At 33.5% G+C, this 25,909-nt stretch overlaps 4 protein-coding genes and 3 long non-coding RNA genes across 7 annotated transcripts; 3 read left to right on the forward strand and 4 right to left on the reverse strand.

The window, feature by feature from the left end:
- The first annotated feature begins 1,579 nt into the window (after window positions 1-1,579).
- Window positions 1,580-2,238, forward strand: LOC129918865 (uncharacterized). The gene is made up of 2 exons (XM_055999609.1): window positions 1,580-1,859; window positions 1,931-2,238. The coding sequence occupies exons 1-2, from the start codon at window positions 1,748-1,750 to the stop codon at window positions 1,963-1,965; spliced, it is 147 nt and encodes a 48-aa protein (XP_055855584.1). The 5' UTR covers window positions 1,580-1,747; the 3' UTR covers window positions 1,966-2,238.
- Window positions 2,239-3,582: 1,344 nt separating this feature from the next.
- Window positions 3,583-4,329, reverse strand: LOC129918522 (transcription initiation factor TFIID subunit 11). The gene has a single exon (XM_055999116.1). The coding sequence runs from the start codon at window positions 4,218-4,220 to the stop codon at window positions 3,657-3,659; it is 564 nt and encodes a 187-aa protein (XP_055855091.1). The 5' UTR covers window positions 4,221-4,329; the 3' UTR covers window positions 3,583-3,656.
- A 2,301-nt stretch (window positions 4,330-6,630) lies between these two features.
- On the forward strand, window positions 6,631-13,549 carry LOC129919064 (septin-2). The gene is made up of 5 exons (XM_055999884.1): window positions 6,631-6,784; window positions 11,808-11,925; window positions 11,991-12,796; window positions 12,855-12,992; window positions 13,057-13,549. Exons 1-5 carry the CDS (start codon window positions 6,755-6,757, stop codon window positions 13,219-13,221), a joined length of 1,257 nt encoding a protein of 418 aa, XP_055855859.1. The 5' UTR covers window positions 6,631-6,754; the 3' UTR covers window positions 13,222-13,549.
- A 2,223-nt stretch (window positions 13,550-15,772) lies between these two features.
- On the reverse strand, window positions 15,773-16,687 carry LOC129918594 (calcium load-activated calcium channel). Its single transcript, XM_055999214.1, has 4 exons — window positions 16,528-16,687; window positions 16,389-16,466; window positions 16,139-16,313; window positions 15,773-16,080 (listed from the first exon to the last, which is right to left on the reverse strand). The coding sequence occupies exons 1-4, from the start codon at window positions 16,586-16,588 to the stop codon at window positions 15,843-15,845; spliced, it is 552 nt and encodes a 183-aa protein (XP_055855189.1). The 5' UTR covers window positions 16,589-16,687; the 3' UTR covers window positions 15,773-15,842.
- A 4,677-nt stretch (window positions 16,688-21,364) lies between these two features.
- Window positions 21,365-22,935, forward strand: LOC129918507 (uncharacterized). Its single transcript, XR_008772966.1, has 4 exons — window positions 21,365-21,475; window positions 21,557-22,264; window positions 22,321-22,556; window positions 22,613-22,935. It is a non-coding gene; the product is annotated as an uncharacterized LOC129918507 (long non-coding RNA).
- A 639-nt stretch (window positions 22,936-23,574) lies between these two features.
- Window positions 23,575-24,375, reverse strand: LOC129919149 (uncharacterized). The gene is made up of 2 exons (XR_008773061.1): window positions 24,136-24,375; window positions 23,575-24,022 (listed from the first exon to the last, which is right to left on the reverse strand). It is a non-coding gene; the product is annotated as an uncharacterized LOC129919149 (long non-coding RNA).
- A 33-nt stretch (window positions 24,376-24,408) lies between these two features.
- Window positions 24,409-25,629, reverse strand: LOC129918473 (uncharacterized). The gene is made up of 3 exons (XR_008772961.1): window positions 25,275-25,629; window positions 24,945-25,214; window positions 24,409-24,885 (listed from the first exon to the last, which is right to left on the reverse strand). It is a non-coding gene; the product is annotated as an uncharacterized LOC129918473 (long non-coding RNA).
- Window positions 25,630-25,909: the final 280 nt, after the last annotated feature.

Here is a 25,909-nt window from a genome sequence, read left to right on the forward strand (position 1 = left end):
AAAAAAAGGTGTTTTTTATAACGATTATATTTCAAGAACGGAGGCTAATAGAATTTTTCTGATTGTTTTTTCGAGTTCAGCAACCCAAAATCCTCTAAAAAAGTATATTTTTGTTCTTGTGGCAAAAATTCTGTGACCAGTGACTTAAGCTTTAGACTAAGGGCCAGTTGTACAAATATTTAATCCGTGGATAAGCAACTTTTATTTTCTGAAATCGGTAGCAAGGATGAAATTTAGCACTGGTTCAAGGTTCATATGTGTCGAAATAGCCAAATTCATGCTTGAACCGAACTTGACCCGCAGCTAATCCGCCGAAATCAGTGGGTTAAATTCCTGAACCAAAGCTGGATCCCCGTTTGTACAACTGGCACGAAGTTTAGTTTAGCTGAATTATTAACTGAAACTTAAGATATCTCGACTAGTAATAGAGATATCGGGAAAATTTAAACATTTTTTGAATAAAAATATCTGTTCTTATAATCACCGTTACAAATTTGTTTATATAATAAATTACCCCACATAAAAACAGAACCTCAAAACAGCCAAAATGGAGTTTTTTAGCATATTTTATAACGGTAATATTTCAAAAACGGAGGCCAATCAAATTTTTCTAACTTCAGATTCGCTTTTAAAGCCATAACTACTTTGGCTCAAAAAGTACAAAAGTGAAAATTTTCAAACGCATTTTTGTATTGTTTTTCGGGCTGGGAAATAAAAACAAATGATGCAGAAAACTTATTTTTTTGTCCAAAAAACATTTTGTTTACTCTTTTTTACAAAAAAAATTGCGCTTGCGAGAAAAAAAAATATTTTCACTTTTGTACTTTTTCAAAAAGTGGTGAATGTAGTTAAGCAACACATCAAAAACCTATAGAAAATTATATTTTGATGCTTGTGGCAAAAAAAAATTAATTTTGATGACCAATGGTGTGACCACTGCAGTGTTATTACTTATTACCTTTCAAAAAAGCTATAGAAAATTTTATTGGGGTAATTTTAAGGCTTGACCACACCGGAAGGTATGCGTAACCAGTAACGGTCCGACTAACAATTTTGCTTCTGTAACGCTTTATACATGCTTCTTTTGCTTCTATAAAGTTTTAGTTGGGGGGTAGCGGTACCGGTGCTTGTATGAAAAAAATTCCACAACTGAATATTAGCTGCGTTCCTTTGGAAATATTTATCTTCTGCTTAGTACTTAAAGCTGCTTTGAACTACTTTTTCAGTATAGCAAAAGTAGTTCAAAGTAATTTTAAGTACTAAGCAGTAGATAAATATTTCCAAAGGAACGCAGCTATTGATGTTACAGTTAAGAATTTTGTTCATACAATTACTCGTCCCGCTAACGCATACCCTTTCGGTGTGGTCAAACCTTTATGAGGGTTGGAATTTTGATAAGTTGTATTATTCACGTTAGTCTCAAAAACATAGCATATCATTTTCTATAACGTTTTAAAGCCGGGATCACTCTTCTCAATTTTTCTTTTTTTTTTCCTCTTTTTTGCATTAAAATAAACACGTCTATATAAGCTGTCAATAAAAGTGCTTCCAAAATATCTAAAATTTGTCTCATGTCATTTTGACAACCAGAATTTCTGCTATCTATCAAAAGTGCTAGTATTTTCTTCCGCACGAGTTTTCTTTTCTTGAAAATCAATAAGAATTCTTTTATTATTTTTAACTAAAAATAATTCTATAAAAGAACTTCTTTAGACTTCCCAGAAAACTAGATTAAACAACTGCAAAAATGTTCCGCATGCCACCACAAGTTGATCCAGCTGAAGAGCAAAAACGCGTTCGTGATAATGTTCGAACAAATTTTCTCTTATTTGGTGTCCTTTGCGCTGCTATTCGAGTAGGTTAGTATTCCAAAAAAAGAAACTGATTATCAATTTTATATTAAAAATAATTAAATATCTTTTTTTAACAGCTCCATTTTTGCTGGACAAAGTTCGTACCGCATAGCATGATATCTTTACCATTCCTTTGATGAGTGGTTTTAAATTTTTAGTTTCTAGTGTTAAAAAATAAAAAATCTTTTTTTAAAAAGGAAATTTAATGAAAAGGAAGTTAGAAGAATGTTCACTTAAAAGTCGATTGAATGGCATTTAAAATTATCTTGTGTTCAGTTTGGTTTCGTCGTCGACTTAAGGTGAATATGGATTCTTTACATACTTTTGTTGCTGGTTGTTAAGAAGCTTTAATAAAATGTCTTAAAATCCAGTTTTATACCAAAAAGATCTTACTTATTATTCATTTGTTAGTTTTACCAATAAGCAGAACTATGTCAACGCTCCTGAAATCTGTTTTCCCTTTTGTAGAAAAAGTACTAACTCTGAATAATGCGTTCCTTTTGATTAGCTTGGAATTAAGTTGTTGCATTTCGTAACAAGCAGACGAATCCTAAACAAATTCTAAATTCCATATACACTATTGAGAAAAATCATGCAATTCGAATTTCAGATACATATGTGGAATGCTTTCCAAAAAATTTTTTTCTTTGGGTCTATTGTCCAAATAAAGGGGTCGAGTCAATAAAGTCTGACTCTTTGGCTTGTGGACATGGACACAAAAATAGCACCCATTTTTTTACCCGTTAAATTTTTGTTCTGTGTATTTCTTCTATTTAATTAACAAGTGTTAAAAAAAAAGTAACAGAAAAGTTCATTAAACTGCGAAAAAAAATGAGAATTATTTTGGATTTACACATTCAAGGGAAAAATTTTTTCCAAATAGCTTAAACTCTAAATTTTTTCAGTAAATGGTGTCATTTATTTAGTAAAAGTAAATAGAAATTTAAACTTTGAAAATGAATTGCGTAAACATTAGGGCGTTCCGTTATTTTTGAATCAAGTTCCTAAGTGGAAAAACTGTTTCTAAATAATAAAAAAAAATCCTCTAATTTTTTCAGATTTTTATTTTGATGCTATTTTGAAGGCATTTGTGTAGCAAAACAAACTTTTTTTTTCGATCAAACAAACTTTTTGAAAAGTTTGTTTGATCAAAAAAATAGTTTGTTTTGCTACACAATTGCCTTCAAACTAAAATATTCCTTACCCAGCCGTCTATTTAGTCGCCTGCCTGTGCGCAAACTAGGAGCCCAACCCGACTAAACTTTCGACCGGGGGCTCTAAAAAAAAATCTGAAAATGACCGAGTAAAAAATCGTTGAAAAAATGTAAAAAAAAACATTGAAAAATGTTTTATTGACGATAACTTGAAATTTTGAGGGTCTATTAAAAATTTCAAGTGCCGAAATATGATGTACTCAGTAATACCTACAACCTCTGCTAGATCATTCCAAAGTAATTAACATGATTTTTATTTGGTAACAGAGTGTTATTAATGACATTCATTCATAACATTCTTATGAATCCTCATAAGCTTATTCATATCCTGAATTAAAAATTATAATATTCAAGTTCATAGGTCCCAAATAAATTCAATTTTTGTAAGAAAAATCAAAAGTGTACTATTTCTTTGTCCATGTAGAAGAATCTACAACTATGACTTACTAGAATATCTAGATTAACATAAGTATTCCATCAAATCTTAAAGAACTTGCCCAAATGAAACATAAATCTACTTTACTTAAAAACTAAATATATTATCGAGAAATATTACAAGAACTTAAGAAAAACAATAGAAAAAAAATATCTAATTAAGTTTAAAAAATTGCTTTGATGTTTTGCCAATGGGCATTCGACCTTTGGCACGTAATCTTCTCACAGCTTCTCTCAAATATTTCGGCTGCAAAGCTCCAGAATCTCCAGCACCTTCCATAACATCCAATGCCTCTTCAACAATCTCTCCAACAAATACTTTAGCTATTCCCGCCATAGCAATGACAACATTCTGTGATACTGAACAGCCAGTAATGGTTTGCATCAAACGTTTAACAGCGGCCTTGGGAAATGCAGCTCGTCGATACATTTCATATCTGTCCAACTGATCTTCGGTGAAGTTGGATACAAGTACTTGCATTTTTTCACGTTCCTCTTCTTCGAGTTCTTTTTTTGTTTTGGCTAGTTTTTTATTATTTTCCTGTTCATCACTTTGACGGTCTGCATCTGTGTTGTTGGATGTTTGTCTTTTGAGGGAATAGATTTCAGTCATGGAGCTATCATTGTCAGAGCCAAAAAAATTCAAATCGACAAATTCTTCGCTGGAGGATCTTTTAAGTTTCTTTTGGAATTCGGCGGTAGGAAAGTCGTCGTCCATTGTGATTTTTTTATTTAATTAAAATATTTACTTGATTAACATGAAAGAATTGAAATTTTTTTACAAACAAAAAAGAAGGATTGAAAAAAGTCGTCTGTGGATGCTAGTGGATTCTATTTGAATTATGTCAAAAAATCTTTCGAAAATGTCAGTTTGACATTTGATTTTTTCGATGTTGATTCGAAATTGCTTGAGGGTTGCCTACACTACATTCATTTATTCAGAATAAAAATTTGTAAATTTTTTTTAAAGGCTTAACTACACTAACCTAAAACGTGAATAATACAAAATTGAACATTTTCAAACTGATTTTGAAATGTATTTATTTATTTAATAATAGCTTGTTTTCACTAGAGCCCAAATGAGATAATTTGGCAAATGAGGTCAGTTCAGGGGTCGAATTTACGCATACGTTCGTTAACGAATGGTTGCTATGTTGTGTCCCTATCGTTTTCTAATAATTAAATAGAGACACAAATAGTCAAAACGTTAACGTATGATCGTAATCGTGTGCCGTAATTCGACCCCAGATTTCAAATTCAATTTTTTGTCTATAGAATTTGACATTCGAATCGAGATAATTTGCGTTATGATCTCATTTTTGGGCTCTAGTAAAAACAGGCTATGAGAAAATTATAAATTTTTTTTTTTTATTGAAAATCATCGAATGTTCTTGCAAACTAAGGGCCAGTTATACAAATATTATAAATGGTTCAAGGTCCGTATATTAAATTAACCAAATCCATGGTACAACTTTAACCACAGGTAATATGCGCCGAAAGCTGCAAGTTTGATTCCTTACCCAACGCTGGAACACGTTTCTACAACTGGCCCTTAGCATTTTGCTTGCTATAAAATGAGAAAACACAGATAAATGCGCACTATAATTTTAAACCCTTTTGAAATAAAATACAGAAGTCTAGAGTGTTAATTTTGAGCAGGAGCTTTTCTGTTAATTGAAATCTCACAGGTTATAGCTTTTATAGAGCTGGTATTCACCTTGCTTCAGAAACAAATTGCTTCTAGAAGTTCAAACTTGCTTAACAATTGCCCGGTGACCAAGGTCAATGAAACTTGATGCGAATGGCCCGACAAACAATTTTGGTTCTATAAAGCTTTACAGATGCAATTGTTGTTTCTGTAAAGCATTATAGAAGCAAAATTTTTATTAGGGGGGTATACTATTTGAATTGATAAAATTTTGGATGGCCGAGTGAGTTATTGTGGTGGACTAACAACAAGAAGATACGAAGTCCGATTCTCATTAACCGAAGCTTATCCGAAATACCAGCTTTCTTCGGTTAAGTTGCCTTAGGTCCAGTTGTACAAACGTGGTTCAGCCTCGGATCAGGAATTTAACCCGCCGATTTCGGTGGATTAGCAGTGAATCAACCTTGGTTCAAGGATGGATTTAGCTTATTCAACCTACATGGACCTAGAACCAGTGCTAAAAATCAGTTTTACCACCGAATTCAGAAGATAAAAGTTGCTGAACCACGGATTAAATATTTGTACAACTGGCCCTTATGGCCAGTTGTACAAATATTTGATCCGCGGATCAACAACTTTTATCTTCTGAAATCGGTAATAAAGCTGAATTGTAGTACTGGTTCAAGGTTCATACATGTAAAAATAGCCACATCCATGCTTGAACCGAAGTTGACCCGCAGCTAATCCGCTGAAATCGGTGGGTTAAGTTTCTGAACCAAGGCTGATCCAGGTTTGTACAACTGGCACTTAATGTGCCTGGCTACACGGTGATTTTTCAATCGCCTAAAGCAGTGAGTTTGTAGGCAAGAGGGATGAGGAGTGAAGGGGGTAGATGCTCACGAAGCGATTTGAATTTGTTGAGGGTAGTACAGTTCCAAGAAAATGTAAAAGTGGAACGTGATTGGGCACAACAGTGTGTAGCCACCGCATGTGATTTTTCAATCGATTGAAAAATCACTGTGTAGCCAGGCACAATAGCGTGTTTTCACTACAACTTAAATGAGATAATTAATTTTTTTTCTATGCGATTTGACATTCGAAAGTATATAATTTATTACCTCAATTACCTGGGCACTACAGTGAAACAGGCTATAACAGTTTTTAAAAAAATTTATTAGAAGTTGTTACAGAAGCTCGAACTTTAAGAAGTAATTTATTTCTGAACCAAGCTTTATAAAAGCAATTACCTGTTTGCTTTTAATTTACAGAAACTTTGTGTTAATTGGGATCTGACATTTGTGACAAAATTGCTGGCAAGTAGTATTGTCTATCGTGTAAATAAGCAACATCATACATTCATCAAACCCCGTTTGATGAATTTCCAACAAAGTGCGAACATTACCTAAAATCAATACCCACTTGAAAAATAAAATGTGGAACGTAAATTCAAAGTCCATCATCCATATGTTTAAATAGTCTTTGGCTAAAAATTTGATTAAAGTTGCAGGAAGTAAAGTGCACTTGTCTTTTTATTCCGTGGAAAATATTTTATTTTATTATTACTCACATTTATTGTAATTCAATTTGGAAAATAATACATCACCATGGCTGCTGTAGAAGTGGAACTTTCAAAGGTATGTATAAATTGTTAAATATTATTTGTTATATTTTTTTTTGCAAAAGAACAGAAACATTTTTGTTTGTTTCAAGTAGAAAAGGGCGTTGCATCCTTTGCATTATATTGCACTTAAAATGACTAATATTCTAAGAAAAAATATAAATAAATTATTTGCTGGAGTAATTTTGCAAATAATTAACATGTATTTTAGTTTAATTTATGTAAATAAATGAGTTCTAGTTGGATTTGTTACTCAAAGTGCTTTCAAATCAGATTGTGTAGGTATGTAAAAGTTCCCGTACCTACCTTATTTCGTTTTTTTTTTCATTTTCTGGGTTGTCTACGTGAATGGGGTCGCGCTTCGTTGTTCAGAGTAAAGATATAGCTACAACGAAATCATTTTCGATTCATTTACTTTATCAACAAACTGGGGAGGTACTGACTGAGTGAGGTTTGGAGAAAGATTCTAAAAAAGGGAAGTCAATTTGTTGCTTCCGCTTAATAGTTGTTTGTATTTACATCATATTGTATGGGAATTTATGCAAAACTTACTTGTAAATAGATCTTGTAATATGTATTTATTTGTTTTTACATTTTCCTCTTATTGACCTGAAATTTGTAAAACTTTATAAAAATCAGAAACATTGTAATGCAATATGTTACAAATTGCATGGGACTATTGATCTTTTTTTTCTCCGCTGATTTGATTGGAGGTACTTACTTAAAGGGGGATTAATGCTGTTGTAACTGCCGGTCTAATGTAAAGTTCGTTTATTGTTGTATAGCTTATATTATAAAACAGTACAAACTAAGGGGGCATTTATTGAGTAACTTAGTATTCTGTTAGCATAAGAATTTAAATTGTACTATCTAACATACTTGCATATTAATTGCTTATGATGAAATTTTTCTCTCAATAAGTTACAGCCGGTTATCTTCCTATGTATGTTTAAAACATCCCGTTGTCCTTTTCTACACAATTTTAGCAATCTCTCTGATAAAAAAATTAAAGACCTAATATAATTTTCCTGAACAAAACTCAATAGCTCTACATAACATAATAGCTTATAGAAATTCAGATAAACCCTTTTGAGAAAGATACTCTTGCTGACTGGGTATTCTGCTGGACTTAACTCAGGCTGCCATCTTCTTAATCATGTGCCCAAGTCGTGGAGAGATTTTAGCGTGGTTTTCATCACCAAAAGTAGGTAAAAGAGTACATGAATCCGCGAGGGATTTTCGGCCAATCAGCTTAACATCTTTCTTACTTAAAACCTTGGTGCAAATCCTATAATTCTACCTGAAAAAGCAAATATTGGTATACCAACCGCAACGAGCAAATTTATGCTGAAGTAAGAAACTATAGGGGCAGTAAACAAAAGACGGTTAAACATTACAACATGACAAACGACCAAGCAGATCTGGCCTAGGCTAGATCCAAAACGTTAAAAAAATCTATTGTCTATCAGCAGAGCAGGCACGCCGTAAGGCGTAGTCTCAAACGACTTTTGTAGAAGTTGCTTTGATGAAGAAGAAGAAGAAACGATCCAACATCTTCTCTGATCATGTCCTGCTCTTTCCAGTAAACGTAAATTACACTTGGAAAAATTCACCGCTTTATTAAAAGCTCCAACTGGTTTTATTAGTAAGGAAGTTCTTTGCAAAATCATGGTATCACAACGGACCAAATATGTGGTCTAAGTGTGTCAGTCGTTTTCCTGACAGCCATTTCTACCTTACCTAACATAACCTATGTTAGAGGAATTTTTAAAATTCTTAAGTGATGTCTCTTGGCTAGTTCGCATCACGCTTATATGAGGGACAAATCTACAGAAAGAGCCTTCCATGACGTCGCACAGTGGGACGACCCATAGCAATAAATAAAAAAATCGAATATTATTGCGGTACTTTTGAGTGATTGGTATGTCATCCCAAATATATTTAGGTTCTAACTGCATCAAAATTATTTGCGTTGTCCAATTAGTGCAAAAGTTATAGAGTGCTAAACATTGTCTAGTTTAATTTTTTTTGGTGGTGAAAAATCAGGTTGTAATTTGTCTTACTCCCAAAATGTTTTGTGCGGTACAAAATTAATTTAATAATGGATAATAACACTCATCAAGGTATATTAATTAATATTTAACTATAAAAAAATATTTGTTTTATTGAGTTTTGTTTTTATTGGTGATTTTCCAAGTGTTGGTAGAAAAAAATTTTTTTTGACTTTGAGTAAGATTTTCTTTTTTACACCTAAAAGGCTCTCTGGGGTTTTTATGGTTTTATACTCAGGAAAGTGTTTTCTAAAGGAATCAAGAAAAAAATCTTGCCCCAATTTGCCCCAAGTAATTATAATCGCGTTTTTTAGGTTCGTCCCCCTATATCAAAAATGACCAAAATTTAAAAGCTTGGCTGGATAGTGCGAAAACAGACGTTTTGATGGGTTCTGTTTGAAAATTCAACAACTTCTTGGCTTAGAGGAGTCAACAGGAGATGTAGAAGCTCAAATACAGGAAGTAACTAAATTTTATTACCTCAAAGTAAAGTAGAAGATGGAGCAGTCTCCTAGAAGACTCAATCGGTTCATGAGCGCTAAGGAATAATGCCTGAATTCTAATCTGAATAAAACTAAAGCTATACATGATTGCGTAAGTGATTACATCAATTTAAAACAAAAAAATGCTCTTTAAACCAATGTTATTTATAACATTTTACCATTTTAATCAAAAATGATGGGATCAAATTCTATAAAAATGCAAAAATTCTTAGCAGTTGTCAAATCTCCGGTCAAAAAGTTCACATATATCAAATTATGATCGAGATATATACCAATATTTATCAAAAAATTATATAGATATTAGTTTTCCCCTAGAATTTAACCCGGACGACTTAAGTTATACCTCCGAAATCGACAATGAATAAAAAGTTTTGTTTCTTAATTTTTTTATTTTATTATTTGTTTGAATATTCAAATTAAAGTGTTTTATTATCTATACTATTATTAGTTCTATTTTACATAAATTAAAATTATTTAAAAGAAAAGAAAAAATAATAATAAAAAGAAAATCCTTAAAAAAAGTTCGCTGCTTAACTCTTTTAATTAAATAAAAATGAATTTCCTGGCTAAAACGTTTCCATTTATCTGGTTTTCATGTTTAATTCATAGATTTAGGTGTAAATAGACGTCTTAATGCAACTTTGCGTAGTTTCAGTCACTAAAACACAAGATATTAGAAATGCCGATTTTTCCATACATTCGTCCCACTGTGCGTCGTTCCAACAATTGAGAATACGATCTGCTTACTAGCTTCTTACATGTAGAGGCGGCTTTAAACCTAAGCGATTTTGAAGTAGAGGACTACATCAAATGTTGAATTATACCATGCTAAAAGATAGAAAAATTCAAGCAAGTTTAGGAAATTCACACTATTTAAATGCGTCAACATAGGTAAATCTCAGGGTGTCGTTGTTTCTCCCCTTTTTCGCTCCTTGCTATGAACAATATCCCCGTAAAAATTGAGAAAAATGAAGTGAAGGCATTGGCATATGCGGATGATCTGGTCATCCTAGTATCAGGAAAGTTTTTAACCGTGATCAACGAAATTACTTACATGACTTTGAGAGTTTGGAATGCAAAACTTTCTGGTCACAGCGACACAACAAATTTAGTACCATCGGATATGTTTTTGACACCCACGGACTACGGCAATACTACTTTGAAGACTGTAAAGAATTTTAACGAGTGCTTCCCTTCGAGTACAGACTGTTAAGATGGCATTGTGACGAGAGGTTTCGAAACTTGGATTTTTACTGATGGATTATGGGGTTGGTTCGGGTGTCTACGATGAATCCCTTAATATTTAAAAATCCCTTTGACTGACAAATTTTCCCATAGTTAAGGAAGCTTGTAAATTTTAATTAAAACCAAAACGTATTTATCCTAACAGATAATCAGCTGTGCCGAAAGGAACTCTCAAATCACAATCACTCTTATCTGGATCCAAGGTCACAGTGATTTTGAAGGCAACAAAAAAGCGGATGAACTGGCCAGGATCGGCCTTTCATGATTCGCTAGTGGAAGTAGTTAAGATTCCCATAGGAGTCGTGAAGGACAATATCTTCTCAAATTACCACCATCTCTACCTATGTACCTCCCTCAGGAATAACGATACTGAATTGTAATCTAAGCTTAAGAAAGCACCCTGTCATGTAGTTCAGACCGACCAAAAATTTTTTTTTTGAAATCAGAATACAAACTTTATTTAAACTCTACCCAAACGAAAAACCTGTCAATGTCTTTTTTTAACCCTTTTCAATTAGCGATTTGTTGTTTATGCAAAAAGTTTGAAAAGTCAAACTTTCTCATTGCAGTATCGCTATAGCTGGCCTTCTTTCTCATTGAACTCGAATATCTCAAGGAAAAAAACGCTTTTGCAGTGTTTCCAGCGCCCTTAATACTCTTTTAAGTTTTTCGGGATGCACAAAAGTTCAGATACGGCTAGAATCTCTCAAATTTTTCTGATTTTTTATTCTTAAAATGCCCTTAACCAACTCCAATGTGAAAAATCTCTGTAACTTTATCACCTGAATTGCGCCCCGAAAAGGTTTTTAAATATTACGAGTACATCAACCCAATCGTCTTTTTGTAAACGTTTTTATTAACAATGAATTATTTTTTGTCCTCTTTCCCTTTCAAATTTTGTTGTGTTGTTTGCATTGTCTGAATGAATTATCGATTTAAAATTACTTATATCCACTTCCTCTCTGAAACATATTTTTGCTCATTTAAAATATCGCTACATCCATCTTTGATGTGTAAGTGTAAAGTGTTGCGACCAAGACACTACCAAACTAGGTTAAGGAGTTTATTATATTGGAGATGTCTTTATGAAAAAATCCATTATTCCATCGTAAATTGATTTAGTTGTATCGAATTCTTTGGTGATTCTAGCTGCATGGCGAATATAGTTTATCTTGTATTAAAAAAATTAAAATAAAACAAATCAAATTAAAATTAACTAAAATTTATTACATTTTTCCAGTACGAACAACATTTACGAAACCTGAAACAATCAGGACATGTGGGCTTTGATAGCCTCCCCGACCAATTGGTTAATAAAAGTGTCCAAAATGGATTTGTTTTTAATATTATGTGCATTGGTGAGATTAAAGAGAATATATTTTAACTGAATTTATTTCTTAACATCGTTTTTTTTATTCTGTAGGAGAAACTGGTCTTGGTAAATCAACCCTAATGGACACCTTATTCAATACCAGTTTCGAATCGACACCAAGTCCTCATACTTTACCAAATGTAAAACTAAAGGCTCATACCTATGAACTCCAAGAGAGTAATGTTCGATTGAAGTTGACCATATGTGACACTGTTGGTTATGGAGATCAAATCAACAAAGATGATTCCTTCAAAGCAGTCGTTGATTACATTGATGCACAATTTGAAGCATATCTCCAAGAAGAATTGAAAATTAAACGTTCATTATCTTCATGTCACGATAGCCGCATTCATGTTTGTTTGTATTTCATTTGTCCCACCGGACACGGACTCAAATCTCTCGATTTGGTGTGCATGAAGAAATTAGACACAAAAGTCAATATCATTCCGATTATTGCTAAAGCAGATACAATTTCCAAAGCCGAATTGCAACGATTCAAGGCAAAAATTATTCAAGAATTGAGCAACAATGGCGTTCAAATATATCAATTTCCAACTGACGATGAAACTGTTGCCGAAACTAATACCGCTATGAATGCTCATGTACCATTTGCTGTTGTCGGCAGTACAGAATTCGTTAGGGTGGCTAATAAAATGATTCGTGCCCGTCAATATCCATGGGGTACAGTTCAAGTGGAGAACGAAACACATTGTGATTTTGTTAAATTGCGTGAAATGTTGATTCGAACGAATATGGAAGATATGCGCGAGAAGACACACACTCGGCACTATGAACTCTATCGTCAGAAGAGACTCGAACAAATGGGATTCACTGATGTGGATAGTGATAATAAACCAGTGAGTTAAATTTTGTCAAATATTGTTTACTTAATTATTTCTAATTTGATATTTATAGGTTTCATTCCAACAAACTTTCGAAACCAAACGTTCACAACATCTGGCTGAGCTTCAAGCTAAGGAAGAAGAAGTTAGACAAATGTTTGTTCAACGCGTCAAAGAGAAGGAAGCTGAACTTAAAGAAAGCGAAAAAGAGGTATTATTCTTATTTCATATATTTTGAATAAATTAATCAATATCTATTGTCTTTTTTTTTAAAGCTTCATGCTAAGTTTGATAAACTTAAAAAAGATCACGCTGATGAAAAACGAAAACTTGAAGAATCAAGAAAAAAACTCGAAGAAGAATTTGTCGAATTTAATAGACGTAAAGCACAAATGGTTGCTTCTCATACATTGACATTGGGCAAGAGTAAGAAGAAGTAAATTCTGCTCAAAAAAAAGAATATTAAATGATCACTTAATTAATAGCAGCAGAAAGATCGTTTTTTGAATCTATTTCAATTATATTAACAGTATTTAGCATTCATATTACATAGTTTTTTTCTGTGTCTTTTTCGATAAAGATATAAAACATAATTCAAGTAAATTTTATTCATTTAAAATTATAATTCTTTTTTTGCTCTATAAAACATAACAAAAAAAAAAAGAAAAAAAAAACACACAAAATATAATGACAAATTTATTATTTAAGCTATAAATTGTATTAAAAACAAAAATTTTAAATGTTTTAGTTGAAACATTATTAAAGTGTCTTCGTTTTAAACTCGTTGCAACAAAAAATTGTTTATTTTTTTATAATCTTTAAACAACAACAACATCTTGAAGGTGCTACCACCAAGTGTTTAATGGCTAGAGTTACAGTACTGTTTTACGGATGCCTATCCGATCATCAGAATCTTTTATTCCATTTTGTATGTGGTGCTTAGGCTAGTAATTTTTTTCATTTGATTTGAAAAACTTCTTCCGTCACATTTATTTATTTATTTTTTTATTAAATGGACTTATCGAGGTATTTGGCACAAAACTTAGAGTTTTCGTTCGACGCAGTCCTGAACAAAAGATACTAACTGACTGGTTGACATGGCAGACATGGAGTTGGTTCCGTAGTGGGAGCTTTGACTCGAGTCATTGGAAGAATGAACAAGTATGCATAAAAGAGGATATGGGAGAACAACGCTTTAATATCTGCACTATGATTGATTAGCAAAGTACTCTTATTTCAACTGGGTAATGAGAATGACCCTAAGCACACATATAAGTTATGCTAATATTTCTTCAAATTTTTTAAAATGCACTTTTTTCGGCAAGGGGTTAACCCTCTGTAGGCACACCTCTTTTTTGTGACGTGATAGGCACACGGGTGCGAATTTGGTTTGTACTTTTTCACGTCACTAGAACTTTTTTCAGTCTCAATATTTTATAGAGGAATTTGAATATTGTATTTACAATTCCAAAAAATATATTTTCACCGTTATAAAGAGACTTTTTTTGACCACTTTTTTGAAAAATCCTTATTTTTTTATTTTTGTCTTGCCAAATTCGCACCCGTGTGCCGCCAGAGGGTTAACCTTGATTTTTTTGGAAAATCAAAAAAAAAATTATAATTTTTTTTTATTAATACATAAGCCTTTTAATTGTGAACTCATATCTATCAACCAAAACTTATTTCGAGACTTTGATCCGAAGATATTTGCTTCGATTGTAAATAATTATTCAGCAACTAGACATCCAAAAAACTACTTTATAACTATGAATAAAGCTTAAATAAAGCTTTCTTTTGATGTCTAATCCGATGGATTGTTAAGAATACACATTTTTTGGCTAGGGGTTAACCCTGTTTTTTTTTTTAAATAAAAAAAAAAATTAGTTTTTTTTTTATTCATATCTATCAATGAGTTGAACCTTTGTACTATAATACGGGTTCACAAATCCGGTACCGCTCTGCTCCAACAATAAAGGCGTTAAACTTTAAAAAAAATGATATAAATTGACTCTGTTTAAGAGACTTTGTCATCAGAACTCTCATTTCTCTGCTCATACAAATTTGCTATAGGCTCTTGTTCTATAGACATGATCTGAAAATTTAACATCATCATCTTTCTATCAGCTTTTTTCAGGGTGACACTGAAGAATGCTCGGTAAAAAATATTAGGAAAGCGTAGGTATACCTAATCATTTGAAACCACTTACTCCCATTCCTCGAGAAAGCTCTAACTTTCAACTACTCTTCAACATTGGGTTCTATATATAATTGTCATATCATATGATACCTTATTTCCTAAAAATTTATTCCGAAAGGGATTCACGAAAGTATACTGAAACCGGAGAAATGAATTACATATTTCAGAAATTGATGCTTCAGATAACACTGGTTGACAACTATCAACAGGTCAAAAACGCGTTTTTTGGGTACATTTGACATCGAATTACATCACCGTTAAATTTGCAAAACTACTTATCTAATTTCAAAACACCATATTAAAACGACCTGAAGGTATTTATTTTTTCAAAATTGCTAAAGTCATTTAGTAAGTTACTAAGTTAAAAATCAGTTTGTTTTTTGACTTAGTAACTTACGAAAATGGCCTTAGCAAACAACATATATTAAGGAAAATTATGTATATATTTTCGGCAAAAGGTCAAAAAGAATTTAAATGAAAATTAGTTTTTGAAACTTTATACGAAAAATAGTGATGAGTATAGCTCAAAAACTTTACGTGATAGAATAAATCTGTAAACAGTTCTGAATTCACAATAAAGTCAATTAGGATAGGATCTCCTAAAAAAGTTCTTGCTCCCGACATTTTTCTGGTTTTTTCCGACCACTGTTATCAATTTATCGCAATAGGAAGAAAAGTTTAGAGCAAGTCTATTTACTTTACTTTCAAATTAAAAAGGTTTATGTAAAATTAACCTCGAGCTGACAACAAGGAACACCTTGATTAAAGAAAAAAAAAACAATAAAATGAATGACTAAATTCAAAAAAAGTATATTTTTAAACTTAATAAGAATTTTTCTTATAGCAAATTATATACAAATTTATTTATTTAAATTGACCCGGAGCTGGGCCAAAAAGACTGCCTCCTTGTTTACTGGCTGCTCGAGATGGTGCGAATCCCAACAACTTTTGGGTATTTTGTCTAATAGACATTGTGCAAAGAATGTAAAGGAAAATGAAGGAACATTCCGTATAATCATCTCCTGATAAATTTCTATGGCTAAGTCCTTGAATCCAAGAAATTGGAATAAATGGTAAACGGGCTACAACACGACCATCAAATCTAAAAGGAAATTAAAAATGAGCACGTTTTCCAATGAAAATTATGTTTAAATACATACATGCTATTAAACATGCTCAATAATGCTGTAAATGCAAATCCAGTTGCGAACATTGACTTCATTTTAACCAACGACAAATCTCTGTTATTATTTTTCAATTTTTCCTCATCGCGCTCGATTTTCTTTTTGTGCGATTTATCAAGTGAATCACCATGAATTTCTTTTCGTCTTTCCACTGTGTTTACAAAATTTCAATGTAATTTAAGTTTTTTCATTCATCAGATTAAATTATTTCAAAAAAAATCCTTACATTTTTTACTTTGCTTTTCAACTTCACCCTTCAATTTGATATATTTTTCCGTCCGATAAACGAGCACCCATGTGAGACCTTTTTTTTCAAGAGCAAATTTAGTTTATTTTCAAAATTAAACATTTGTTTAAATAAATACCTTCTCCGAGAAATGCTGTGCATATTGATATAAAAACAATCAATAAAGTATCGGACCACATATTTAATTTTAATTTAAAGTTTAATTAAATCGAAAATAGAAATCAACTAGAAGATTTCTAGTTCGTCAGGAAAAAATTTGACAACTATTTAGCATGTGTCAAGTAGAAAAGGGTGTGTCGAAAAATAATTGTAGATTTAAAGCAACAGAAATTATCGAGGCTGTAGTGTCGTTTTCCATTGGCAATTGAGATTTGTATGAGAATTTGTCCCAAATAATAGGTCTGTTTGGGTACTGCCTAAAACAGAAATACCTATTTCTACTATTTTCAACATTTACTTTGGAATGGTGTAGTTTTGTACATTATTTTTGAAATATTTCTGTTTTAAGCCTGGTACGCTGCTCGCGCTAAATTTTAGCTCCCATACAAATTATCGAAAAATTTTATCTGAGCTAAAATGGATCCCATATAAATTATCGATAACTTGTGTTTACCAGTCTAAATTTAAATGTTTGCCATTGCGTTATTTACTTAAGGCTTGGCCACACCGGAGGGTATGCGGTAGCGGTACGGGTAGAGGTAACGGTACTTGTATGAAAAAAATTCCAAACTGACATATCAACGTTCAGATGTGGAATTTTTTTCATACAAATATCGTTACCGCTACCCGTACCTCTACCGCATACCCTCCAGTGTGGCCAAGCCTTTAAACTTACTTATCATTATTGTGAATTAATTTTTATTATTCTGTTAACGACTTAACTTGTAACTTGTATAACCCATTGTGAATTTATCTTTCGTCATTCTATTCTTTCGTTAAAATTTCGCATTCTTTTGTAAAGCTCTGCCGTGGCTATCACGGCACAATAAAGTTGAGTTCAAGCCAAGAAAGGTCGTATAAAAACGTGTTTGATTTATTTAAAGGAGAAGACTAAGAAACTTTAATATAAAAACCCTATAAAAAACTACAGTCCACTTAAACCCATTTACATTTGATCCGTTCGAACCGGATTAGTGCTTAGTGCTAAAAAATAATAATAATTAAAACAAATTCGTATTTGTTGAGTTTCGTAGTTTCGTCTCGAACGGCGGGAGACACGAGGAAAAACCTTTTTTGTCGGTTCGGTTGTGTTTTCGGCAATACTTTATTGCAATTTGCGATTCGTGTGTGCATAACACCTATTAAAGTGCAAAAACCAACCCCCAAATAATAGTTAAATTATTTCGTGTTTCATTAAATAATTCAAATCACGTGCAAATCGAAATTTGCAGACGACCCGTTAACTTTCTTGCAACGGTAGTTCTAAAAAAAAAAGAGCTTTTTTGTCATTGCAGTAGTGCGAAGTTAAAAAAAATCGAAGAGAAAAGCTTCTTTGTCATGCGCTTGTGTCGTCTTCGTGTGTGAAGTTAAAAAAAAAAATAGAAAAAGACTTGTCTGTGTTTGTGGTAGTGTCGTCGCGTTTGTCGCGTGCTTAGTGCATTTCTTGTATGTACGAAATACCTACAACAAAAAGTAAAAAAACAACCACCCAAATACCTTTCATCATCACACATCAAAAATAATTCGTGTACCTCATATATTTGGTTTTTTGTTAAAGTAAAGTGCAAAACAAAATCTGCTCTAACGTCTGTTACTCTTTCTTTCAAATTCCAACGGTGTTCTTTATTTGTGTATAATACTCCTCATACATTCTTTGCGAGTTGAGTTGTCCGCGCATAATAATACAAGAGAAAATAAATAGGGGAAATCAAATGTGTGTGTATGTGGTTGAAATTTGTGAGTTTCGTTAAATGCACAAACGTCAAAATTTAGTGCTGCCACTTTTGAATTTAAAGTACTTTTTTGTTTATTTTTGCGTACGTATTTAATTTAACTTTATTTTGTTTTCTTTTCGATATGGATGTGTTAAAACGTCAACGTGCTGCTTTAAAAGGGCAAGTTACGCGAATTTCGGCCGCTTGTCAAACACCTTCGTTACAAATGTCAAAAGCACGGGCTTTAAAAACAAAATTAGACGGGTATATGACCGATTTTGAACGAATTCAAAATGAAATAGAAGCAATGTTAGATGATGAAGCAGATTTAGCATCCGAAACCGACTATCGTGTCGAGTTCGAGGAATCGTACTACAATAATGCTGCTATTTTATCTGACATAATCGAATCGCAGGGTGTTTCTAATCCATTCGGTGGTGGTGCGAGTGATGAGCTCAATAAATCTTTACAAATTTTAACTGACAACCAAAGCGCGTTAACCGAAATGTTAAAAACAGTCAGTGAACAATCGCGTAGATCCATAAACATAACAAAGGTCGATTCGAATACGCGACTTCCACAAACGAAACTACCGGAGTTTCATGGTGGCTATGACGAGTGGATGCGGTTTCACGATTTGTTCGTCGCGATGGTCCAGTCAAAGGAAAATATTTCGGGAGCCGAAAAAATGGACTATTTGCTTTCATGCCTTAAAGGCAACACGTCGTCGGTCATAAAACATTTGTCTCCCAGCAATGCCAATTTCGACGTGGCATGGGATCTGTTAAAATCGCTTTATGATAAACCCCAGTTTATAACGGTTGCACACTTCGATAATCTTTTTGAGTTTCCAATGCTTAAAGGCACCGGTTTAGACGAAATAAAGTGTTTCTTTAGAATTATAAGTGAAAACATAAACGCGTTACGTGCTCTTAAGGCTTGGCCACACCGGAGGGTACGCGGTAGCGGTACGGGTAGCGGCAACGATATTTGTATTAAAAAAATTCCACACCCGAACGTTGATGTGTCAGTTTGGAATTTTTTCCATACAAATACCCGTACCGTTACCTGTACCTCTACCGCGTACCCTCCGGTGTGGCCAAGCCTTTAAAAAGCCAGTTGAATCTTGGAATACGCTATTAGTGTATGTACTCGCAAAAAAGATGGACGAAGAAACCCGAGTTTTGTGGGTCCGAGCCATTAAAACAAAAGAAGATCCAAGTATCGAAGACCTTATTGAATTTTTAAAGGATCGCATAAACGAGCTCGAAAGCCTTAACTTATCGCGGGACGTGCGTGTTAATAAAAAAGTCGCCTGTAAAACTCCGAGTAAACGCGTCTTAAGCACATCTATACAACCGTGCGTAAAATGTAAACGAAACCACTATCTGTACCAATGTACTGAGTTTCGCAATCTTTCGGTACCGGCACGCGTTGAACTTGTGAAGTCTAATAAAATTTGTGAAAATTGCCTCCGCGTAAAACATAACATCTCTGAGTGTAAATTTTCTGTATGTAGGCTTTGCTCGCAAAAACATAATACGATGCTACATCAAGGCCACGTCGGGCCTGACGTAAGTTTACCGGGTTGTTTAAAAAATATAGCTTGTGGAATGTCGGTACATTCAACTAATCATGCGCTCCGGGAGTGCTACACACTTTTACCTACGGCTATAGTTTCTGTTGTTGACGTTCGCGGCCAGCTACATAAATGCCGAGCATTGCTTGATTCCGGGTCGCAGGCAACGTTAATTTCAGAAGATTGTGTACAACGGTTAAATTTAAAGAGATCTCACGCTAGAATACCTATTCATGGAATTGGGCAAAACGGCAGTTCCTTGGGAACAAGAGGAGTTGTAAGTTTGAGTTTACACTCATCAGGTGAGTCAAAGTTTATGATTTCTACAAACGCATATATACTCTCAAAATTGACTGGCGATTTACCTACTTTACCGATTCCAAAATCAAAACTTGCGTTTTTCGAAAATCTTCAGCTAGCTGACCCTCAATGTTTTACACCCAGTAAAATCGATATTTTGCTCGGATCTGATGTTTTCTTCGATATTCTTTCGGATGGTAAAATCGTTCATCCGTCAGGTTCACCAACAGCTCAAAACACTGCTTTTGGGTGGATACTCGCAGGAAACATTTCTTCTGATAGTCAGCAACAATTTAAAATCTTTACAACTGCGATTGATCTCGATTATCTGTTCCAAAGATTTTTGGGATTTGAAGACTTTCCAGAGATTCACTCTTCGCAATCCGACGTACATGAGCAGATTGAAAATCACTTCGTTTCAACCCACTGTGTTCGGCCCGATGGTCGATATGTAATAAGGCTTCCATTTAAAACGTCAACCGTTGAGTTCGGGAACTCACGGAATGCGGCTCTTCGTGTCCTTCATTCTATGGAACGAAGATTTGTTAATAATCCTGATCTAAAACAAGAATATATTCGATTTATGCGTGAGTATGAGCTATTAGGTCACATGGCACCCGTTTCGCCGAGCGAATCACATCAGCCTTCCTTTTATATGCCTCACCACGCAGTCTTAAAACCCTCTAGCACAACGACAAAGCTGAGGGTAGTATTCAATGCGTCTTGTAAATCAAGTAATGGCATTTCGCTTAACGATTGCTTGATGGTAGGACCTGTCATACAAAACGATCTCGTGACCTCGCTAATAGGATTTCGAAAATTCGCGGTAGCAGTAAAGGCGGATATTGCTAAAATGTATCGCCAAATCTTGGTCAACGACGATGACAGCAACTACCAACGAATTGTTTGGAGAGAGGACGTTAACCAAGAGCCTATCGACTATCGTCTCTTGACTCTGACTTATGGAACGGCTCCGGCATCCTTTATTGCTACCAGAGTCCTCAAGCAGATAGGTATTAGGTGTGTTTTTTTGTTTATCTATATAGATTTTGTGCAAAAAAAACGACATCGAGATTTTTGAAATCAAAACAATTTACGTGTTAAATACAACAAAAACTTTATCTGTATAGATTTTTGAAAAATCCAGATAATTATCCAGATTTTACTTTCTCTCGATAGAAAACAGTACTGCCAAGGTATAGTACACTTATTAAATGTCATATTCCATTAAACGACAGCTGTAGTTGACAGATATACGACAAAAAAATAATATTATTTAAATCAATTAGGAAAAACAAACAACACAAATCAATGTAAGTACAAGCATATTTTTTGGAAAAAGATGAAAATTGTACCATGAACTTTGTTTTTTTAATTTAATTTAATAATTTTAGGATTCACGGCTGCAATATCTTCCGCCGAAAAGAAAATATTTTATAACATTAGGTACAGCTCAAAGGAATCGATCTCCCAAAATGTTATCTAGTTGTTGGATGGATAGAGCTAGAGTCACACAGGCATACCACGCCATATAAGTGGCACCCAATTTCGCACAAGAACAATTTAGTTGCAGTTCCGATGTGAAAATTCTTAATCCCAAAGTTATAGCTTGCTCACTTGCCGCAAGTGTAGTTGAACTTCCAAAGAGCATTGTTGAAAGTAATCGTATATCAATCATCAACTGAAAATCAATCAATAGACCTATCGGAAACTTTAATCCAACAATTTATTCGATTCAAAATCGAAAAAAAAGAGACTCAGGAAGAAAACTTGGAGAATTGTTCCAATAGCCAAATTAATAAAATAAGTCCTAACGTAAGTGTTGATGATGAATTGAAACCCATAACCTACGGCGGAAGGTAAAAAATTTACAAATTGCATTGAAGCGCAAAAACTCTTACCAAAGCTGCTAATTGGTGCTGCAGTCGATCTATCAACGGCAATCGCTCTCATAAATAAATAGTGTGCCAAATTACCCAGTGATACATTCACCAACCTAACTCCATTATCGAGATATGCAAAGACAAAGCGTTGTGGCAAAGATATTGTATCAATATACACTTCATTTGCCTATAAATTCGTTTTTAAAATATGACATAATGGTAAGTTTAATAGAAAGCACCGTTTTTATCCATTTGATTTAATTTTTTCTTTGAAGGGACTACCAGTGCCAACGGAAATCCTTGCAAGACGAATGGTTACCCGTTCAGGCATGTCGAGAGTTGCATATGTATGGAGAACTGGACAACACCTTGCACACAATTGGGAAAGAAGGATTTAAAGTACTGCGAGTCTCATTGGGAGGAAAAAATTGACGATCAAGTTGTTAAAGATAGCGAAGAACCACGACCTAGTACAACCAAAACCAAACATCAACAATATTATTACAAACGAGTAAGAAGACATATTCAATTACTTTGCTTTATTTAACGAAAAATGTAAATTCATAGTTTTGTAATTGTCGACTTACTGCTGGTGCTGTATTCTATTTGTACTACATTAATCTAACCCTCCGATGTTGATTAAACCGAAAATTGTGTCTTCAATGTTCCCACAATAAAAACTAGAAAAAGTGCAATTGTCATTGATTGGGATTTCCTATAGGTTATTGCAATGACCAGTGACACCACCATGGGCTTCATAACACAACTTTGTTTTGTTTAGATAAATTTAGCTTTTGTTTTTTTAATTTTTTTCCAATAAAAAATAATAGCTGTGGTACATTTTAAGCCTTTTGAATTTTAAAAATAAAAAATGTATACTTTTGCATAAACTGTTTTTGTTTTTCTTTGCTATTTTCTTTTTGCTTAAATAATTAAATAAGAAGTAAATAGAGAGTACCAAAAAATATAATGAGGTTAATAACAGCAACGGTTTATATACTCAATTGTTCCCGAAATGTGTAGGACCAGTCGATTTGGCATGTTGAGCTTGTATCTGACCAACAAGCATAATATCGTATTGCATGCAACGGGACGAAAACTTTTCCACATCAGTAAATTGCCGCCGATACAGCTAGTAAACATACATAACAACTTCAAACAAACAAAATCTTTCTTAACTTCAACATAAATCAACATTCAATTTATTAACTGATCGTTTACATACATATAAAGTTAAAAGTATTTGTTCTTAAGCCTGAACTACATCAAAACACAAAGTCAAAAAAGTACAAAAAAGTAAACAAGATGTTTTTTCTTCTTCCCCCTAGTAGCTTGTTTGTATATCTCCCTTTCATTTTAAAAAAGTATTCGATTCAAAAAGCTTGAACAAGACCAAGCTTTCAATTTTCACAAAGTTTCAAAAACAAATACACTCAAACAATTTTGTATATCCTTTCCGTAAGGTAGCTCTGCGATCACATAGTTCCTGTCATTTTGCGAAGAAAAGCTCTTTTGACAAATAAATGTCATTTCAAAATAATATCAAAAAATTATCAGCTAAATTTATAAAAACGTCTGGAAAACAATGCCGTAAGCAAGAAATAACATTATTAAATGTTTTAGAATATTTGTATACCTAAATACATTATGGGACATTCAAAGATTTTGTAATGGTTCAATTTAAATTGAAGAAACTCATTTATTTTGTTGCTTCTGTGCGTTTAAAGAATGGATCATAAAAGACTTGGATTTTGGAATCGAATGGTCTGTTAAATTGAAGTTTTTTTTTTAATTCTTCACGTAAAAAAAAATCTATTTTGCAGAAGCTGAGGATGAGTTTCTGATAACCATCATTCAAAGAGAAATCCGCCGCTCTGGGATAAAAAGCGAAAATACTTCAGACTTGCAACATTTTGCAACAAATGACTCAGTGTTTGTTAGGATAGTTTTCGTCGCATTTTCAAAAGCTGTCAACGCCTGCAAAATTGGGATTGGTGCATTTTGAAATATGAACATTTGTATACAATGTCAAATAATTTTAAATAAATTCTATATTAAAAAAAAAAGCATTTCATTTTTGGTTCCCTCACCATTTTAATGGGTGTAGTTTTTTTTTCAATTATACATAGGTAGTCGATTCCCTCAAAGTCGAACTTCATCCAGGTCGAACTTCCCTTGTTTACTTTAAAAAAAAAATTTTATTTGAAATTTAAAACTTCAAAAACAAAAGAGCTTTTTTAGTTATTTTTTTTCCAATAGATGTCAGGTAAATATACATGTGATTTTTATATTTTGAGCTTTTTTACTTTTTTGTACTTTTTTGACTTTGTGTTTTGATGTAGTTCAGGCTTTAACATCAAATAAACAAAAATTTAATAAAAATTCACATCTGAGAAAAAAACTGCGTTATAGATTTTGATTTTACACCCCAAAACAGCACTCTTGCCGGCGAAGTTTTTTTAGTTACATCAGGTGGTTTAATATTTTTATTTAATCCTGATCCTCCTCCAACAACTACCTTAACCAAACTTCAAGAGCTTGCCTGGGATGAGATCGATATCAAATTGTGTGCATTCTGTGTGCCAACCATTTGCAAACAGTACACTGGATGCGTATATGTGCAGTTGCACTTAGTGGTGTCCTCTGGATGGGGGTGTGCTTTTGCACTCGATTATCCCAAAGGACAATCTGAGCGAAATACGTTCCACCGAGTATAAGATTTTGATTTAATTTAGGAAAGCATGTTGGCACTCTGACAATGGAATACATCTTCGGGTGTTTGTTTTTTTATATTTTGTGTTCCGGACCATTACAACACCATCTGGTTCATTGGGACTCTCCTATGGATGTTTTGTAATGGGTTTTAGGTAGAATCGTAGTATACAATACAAATGCAAACCTCATTATTGTGATACAAAGCAACAACCAGTTCAGGAAAATGTGGTGACTAATCCATTGAAGTGATGCATCGATTCTTAGACCATCGGTCTTCGTAGAAAGCTCGATTCAATGACAACCTAGCATGTGTCCTCTCATCGTTTGACTCTTCATAATCACCAACACCTCCAATGTAATCTGTGTAGATGTCGACATTCTTAGATAGAGCCCTTTCGATGACACGTCCAGCGTGTAGAACAAGCCTTTCAAAGTCCCCCGACAAGATGATCATCTGTTTTTGTTCTTCCGATGTTAAATTGATGTAAATAGAGGAGAGAAAAAATTCACTTACTCTCTTTCTTCTCTTCATGTTCTTTTTTGTGTTCAAGTTGTGTTGTTATGGCTGATGCAACTTCCTTCACAGTGGGCAAACCATGTTTTAGAATTCCTGGTGGTAGTTTGGAATGGAAACCATGGAAGATGTGTGGCAGCGATCTCTCTTCGTCATCTTGGGCATCATAGGTAACCACTGTTTAAGGTATAAAACTAACACAGCTAGAGGAACATGACAATCGACAAAACAGGAACAATTCTTTGATTTTTTTTGTTTGTTTTTGTTTAGAGCTTTGTTTTATTAAATTTTAATTTTTAAAATTAAAACAGCAAAAGCAAACTTTTTGACAGACAGCTGTCAAAGTCAATGTTCAGTGCTGCCAGACTGTTGCACGGATTTAAAAAATCTCGATGTCGTTTTTTTGCACAAAATCTATATAGATAAACAAAAAAACACACCTATTAACAGTTCAACAAAATATCCTCAGGCCAGCAACAGCCTTAAGTATCATTTTTACGTCGATGATTACAACGAAGGGTTCTACTCGGTTGAAGACGCGGTTCAAACTAAAAACGATTTGTGTAAAATCCTTAGGGAATCGGGTATGGAGCTTCGGAAATGGGCTTCTAACTCTTCGACATTCCTATCAACAT

The sequence above is a fragment of the Episyrphus balteatus genome, chromosome 4, assembly GCF_945859705.1.
Source record: "Episyrphus balteatus chromosome 4, idEpiBalt1.1, whole genome shotgun sequence".
Lineage (NCBI taxonomy): Eukaryota > Metazoa > Arthropoda > Insecta > Diptera > Syrphidae > Episyrphus > Episyrphus balteatus.

Bases quoted from the DNA above. Each gene is read 5' to 3' on its own strand.
- LOC129918594 (XM_055999214.1), bottom strand. From the start codon at position 16,588: ATGTGGTCCGATACTTTATTGATTGTTTTTATATCAATATGCACAGCA. The intron at 16,467-16,527 runs GTATTTATTTAA...TTGAAAAAAAAG, and splicing joins CACAGCATTTCTCGGAGAAG to GTCTCACATGGGTGCTCGTT. The intron at 16,314-16,388 runs GTAAGGATTTTT...TTGTAAACACAG, and splicing joins TGAAAAGCAAAGTAAAAAAT to TGGAAAGACGAAAAGAAATT.
- LOC129918522 (XM_055999116.1), bottom strand. From the start codon at position 4,220: ATGGACGACGACTTTCCTACCGCCGAATTCCAAAAGAAACTTAAAAGA.
- LOC129919064 (XM_055999884.1), top strand. From the start codon at position 6,755: ATGGCTGCTGTAGAAGTGGAACTTTCAAAG. The intron at 12,797-12,854 runs GTGAGTTAAATT...TGATATTTATAG, and splicing joins TGGATAGTGATAATAAACCA to GTTTCATTCCAACAAACTTT. The intron at 12,993-13,056 runs GTATTATTCTTA...TTTTTTTTAAAG, and splicing joins TTAAAGAAAGCGAAAAAGAG to CTTCATGCTAAGTTTGATAA.
- LOC129918865 (XM_055999609.1), top strand. From the start codon at position 1,748: ATGTTCCGCATGCCACCACAAGTTGATCCAGCTGAAGAGCAAAAACGC. The intron at 1,860-1,930 runs GTTAGTATTCCA...TTTTTTTAACAG, and splicing joins TTGCGCTGCTATTCGAGTAG to CTCCATTTTTGCTGGACAAA.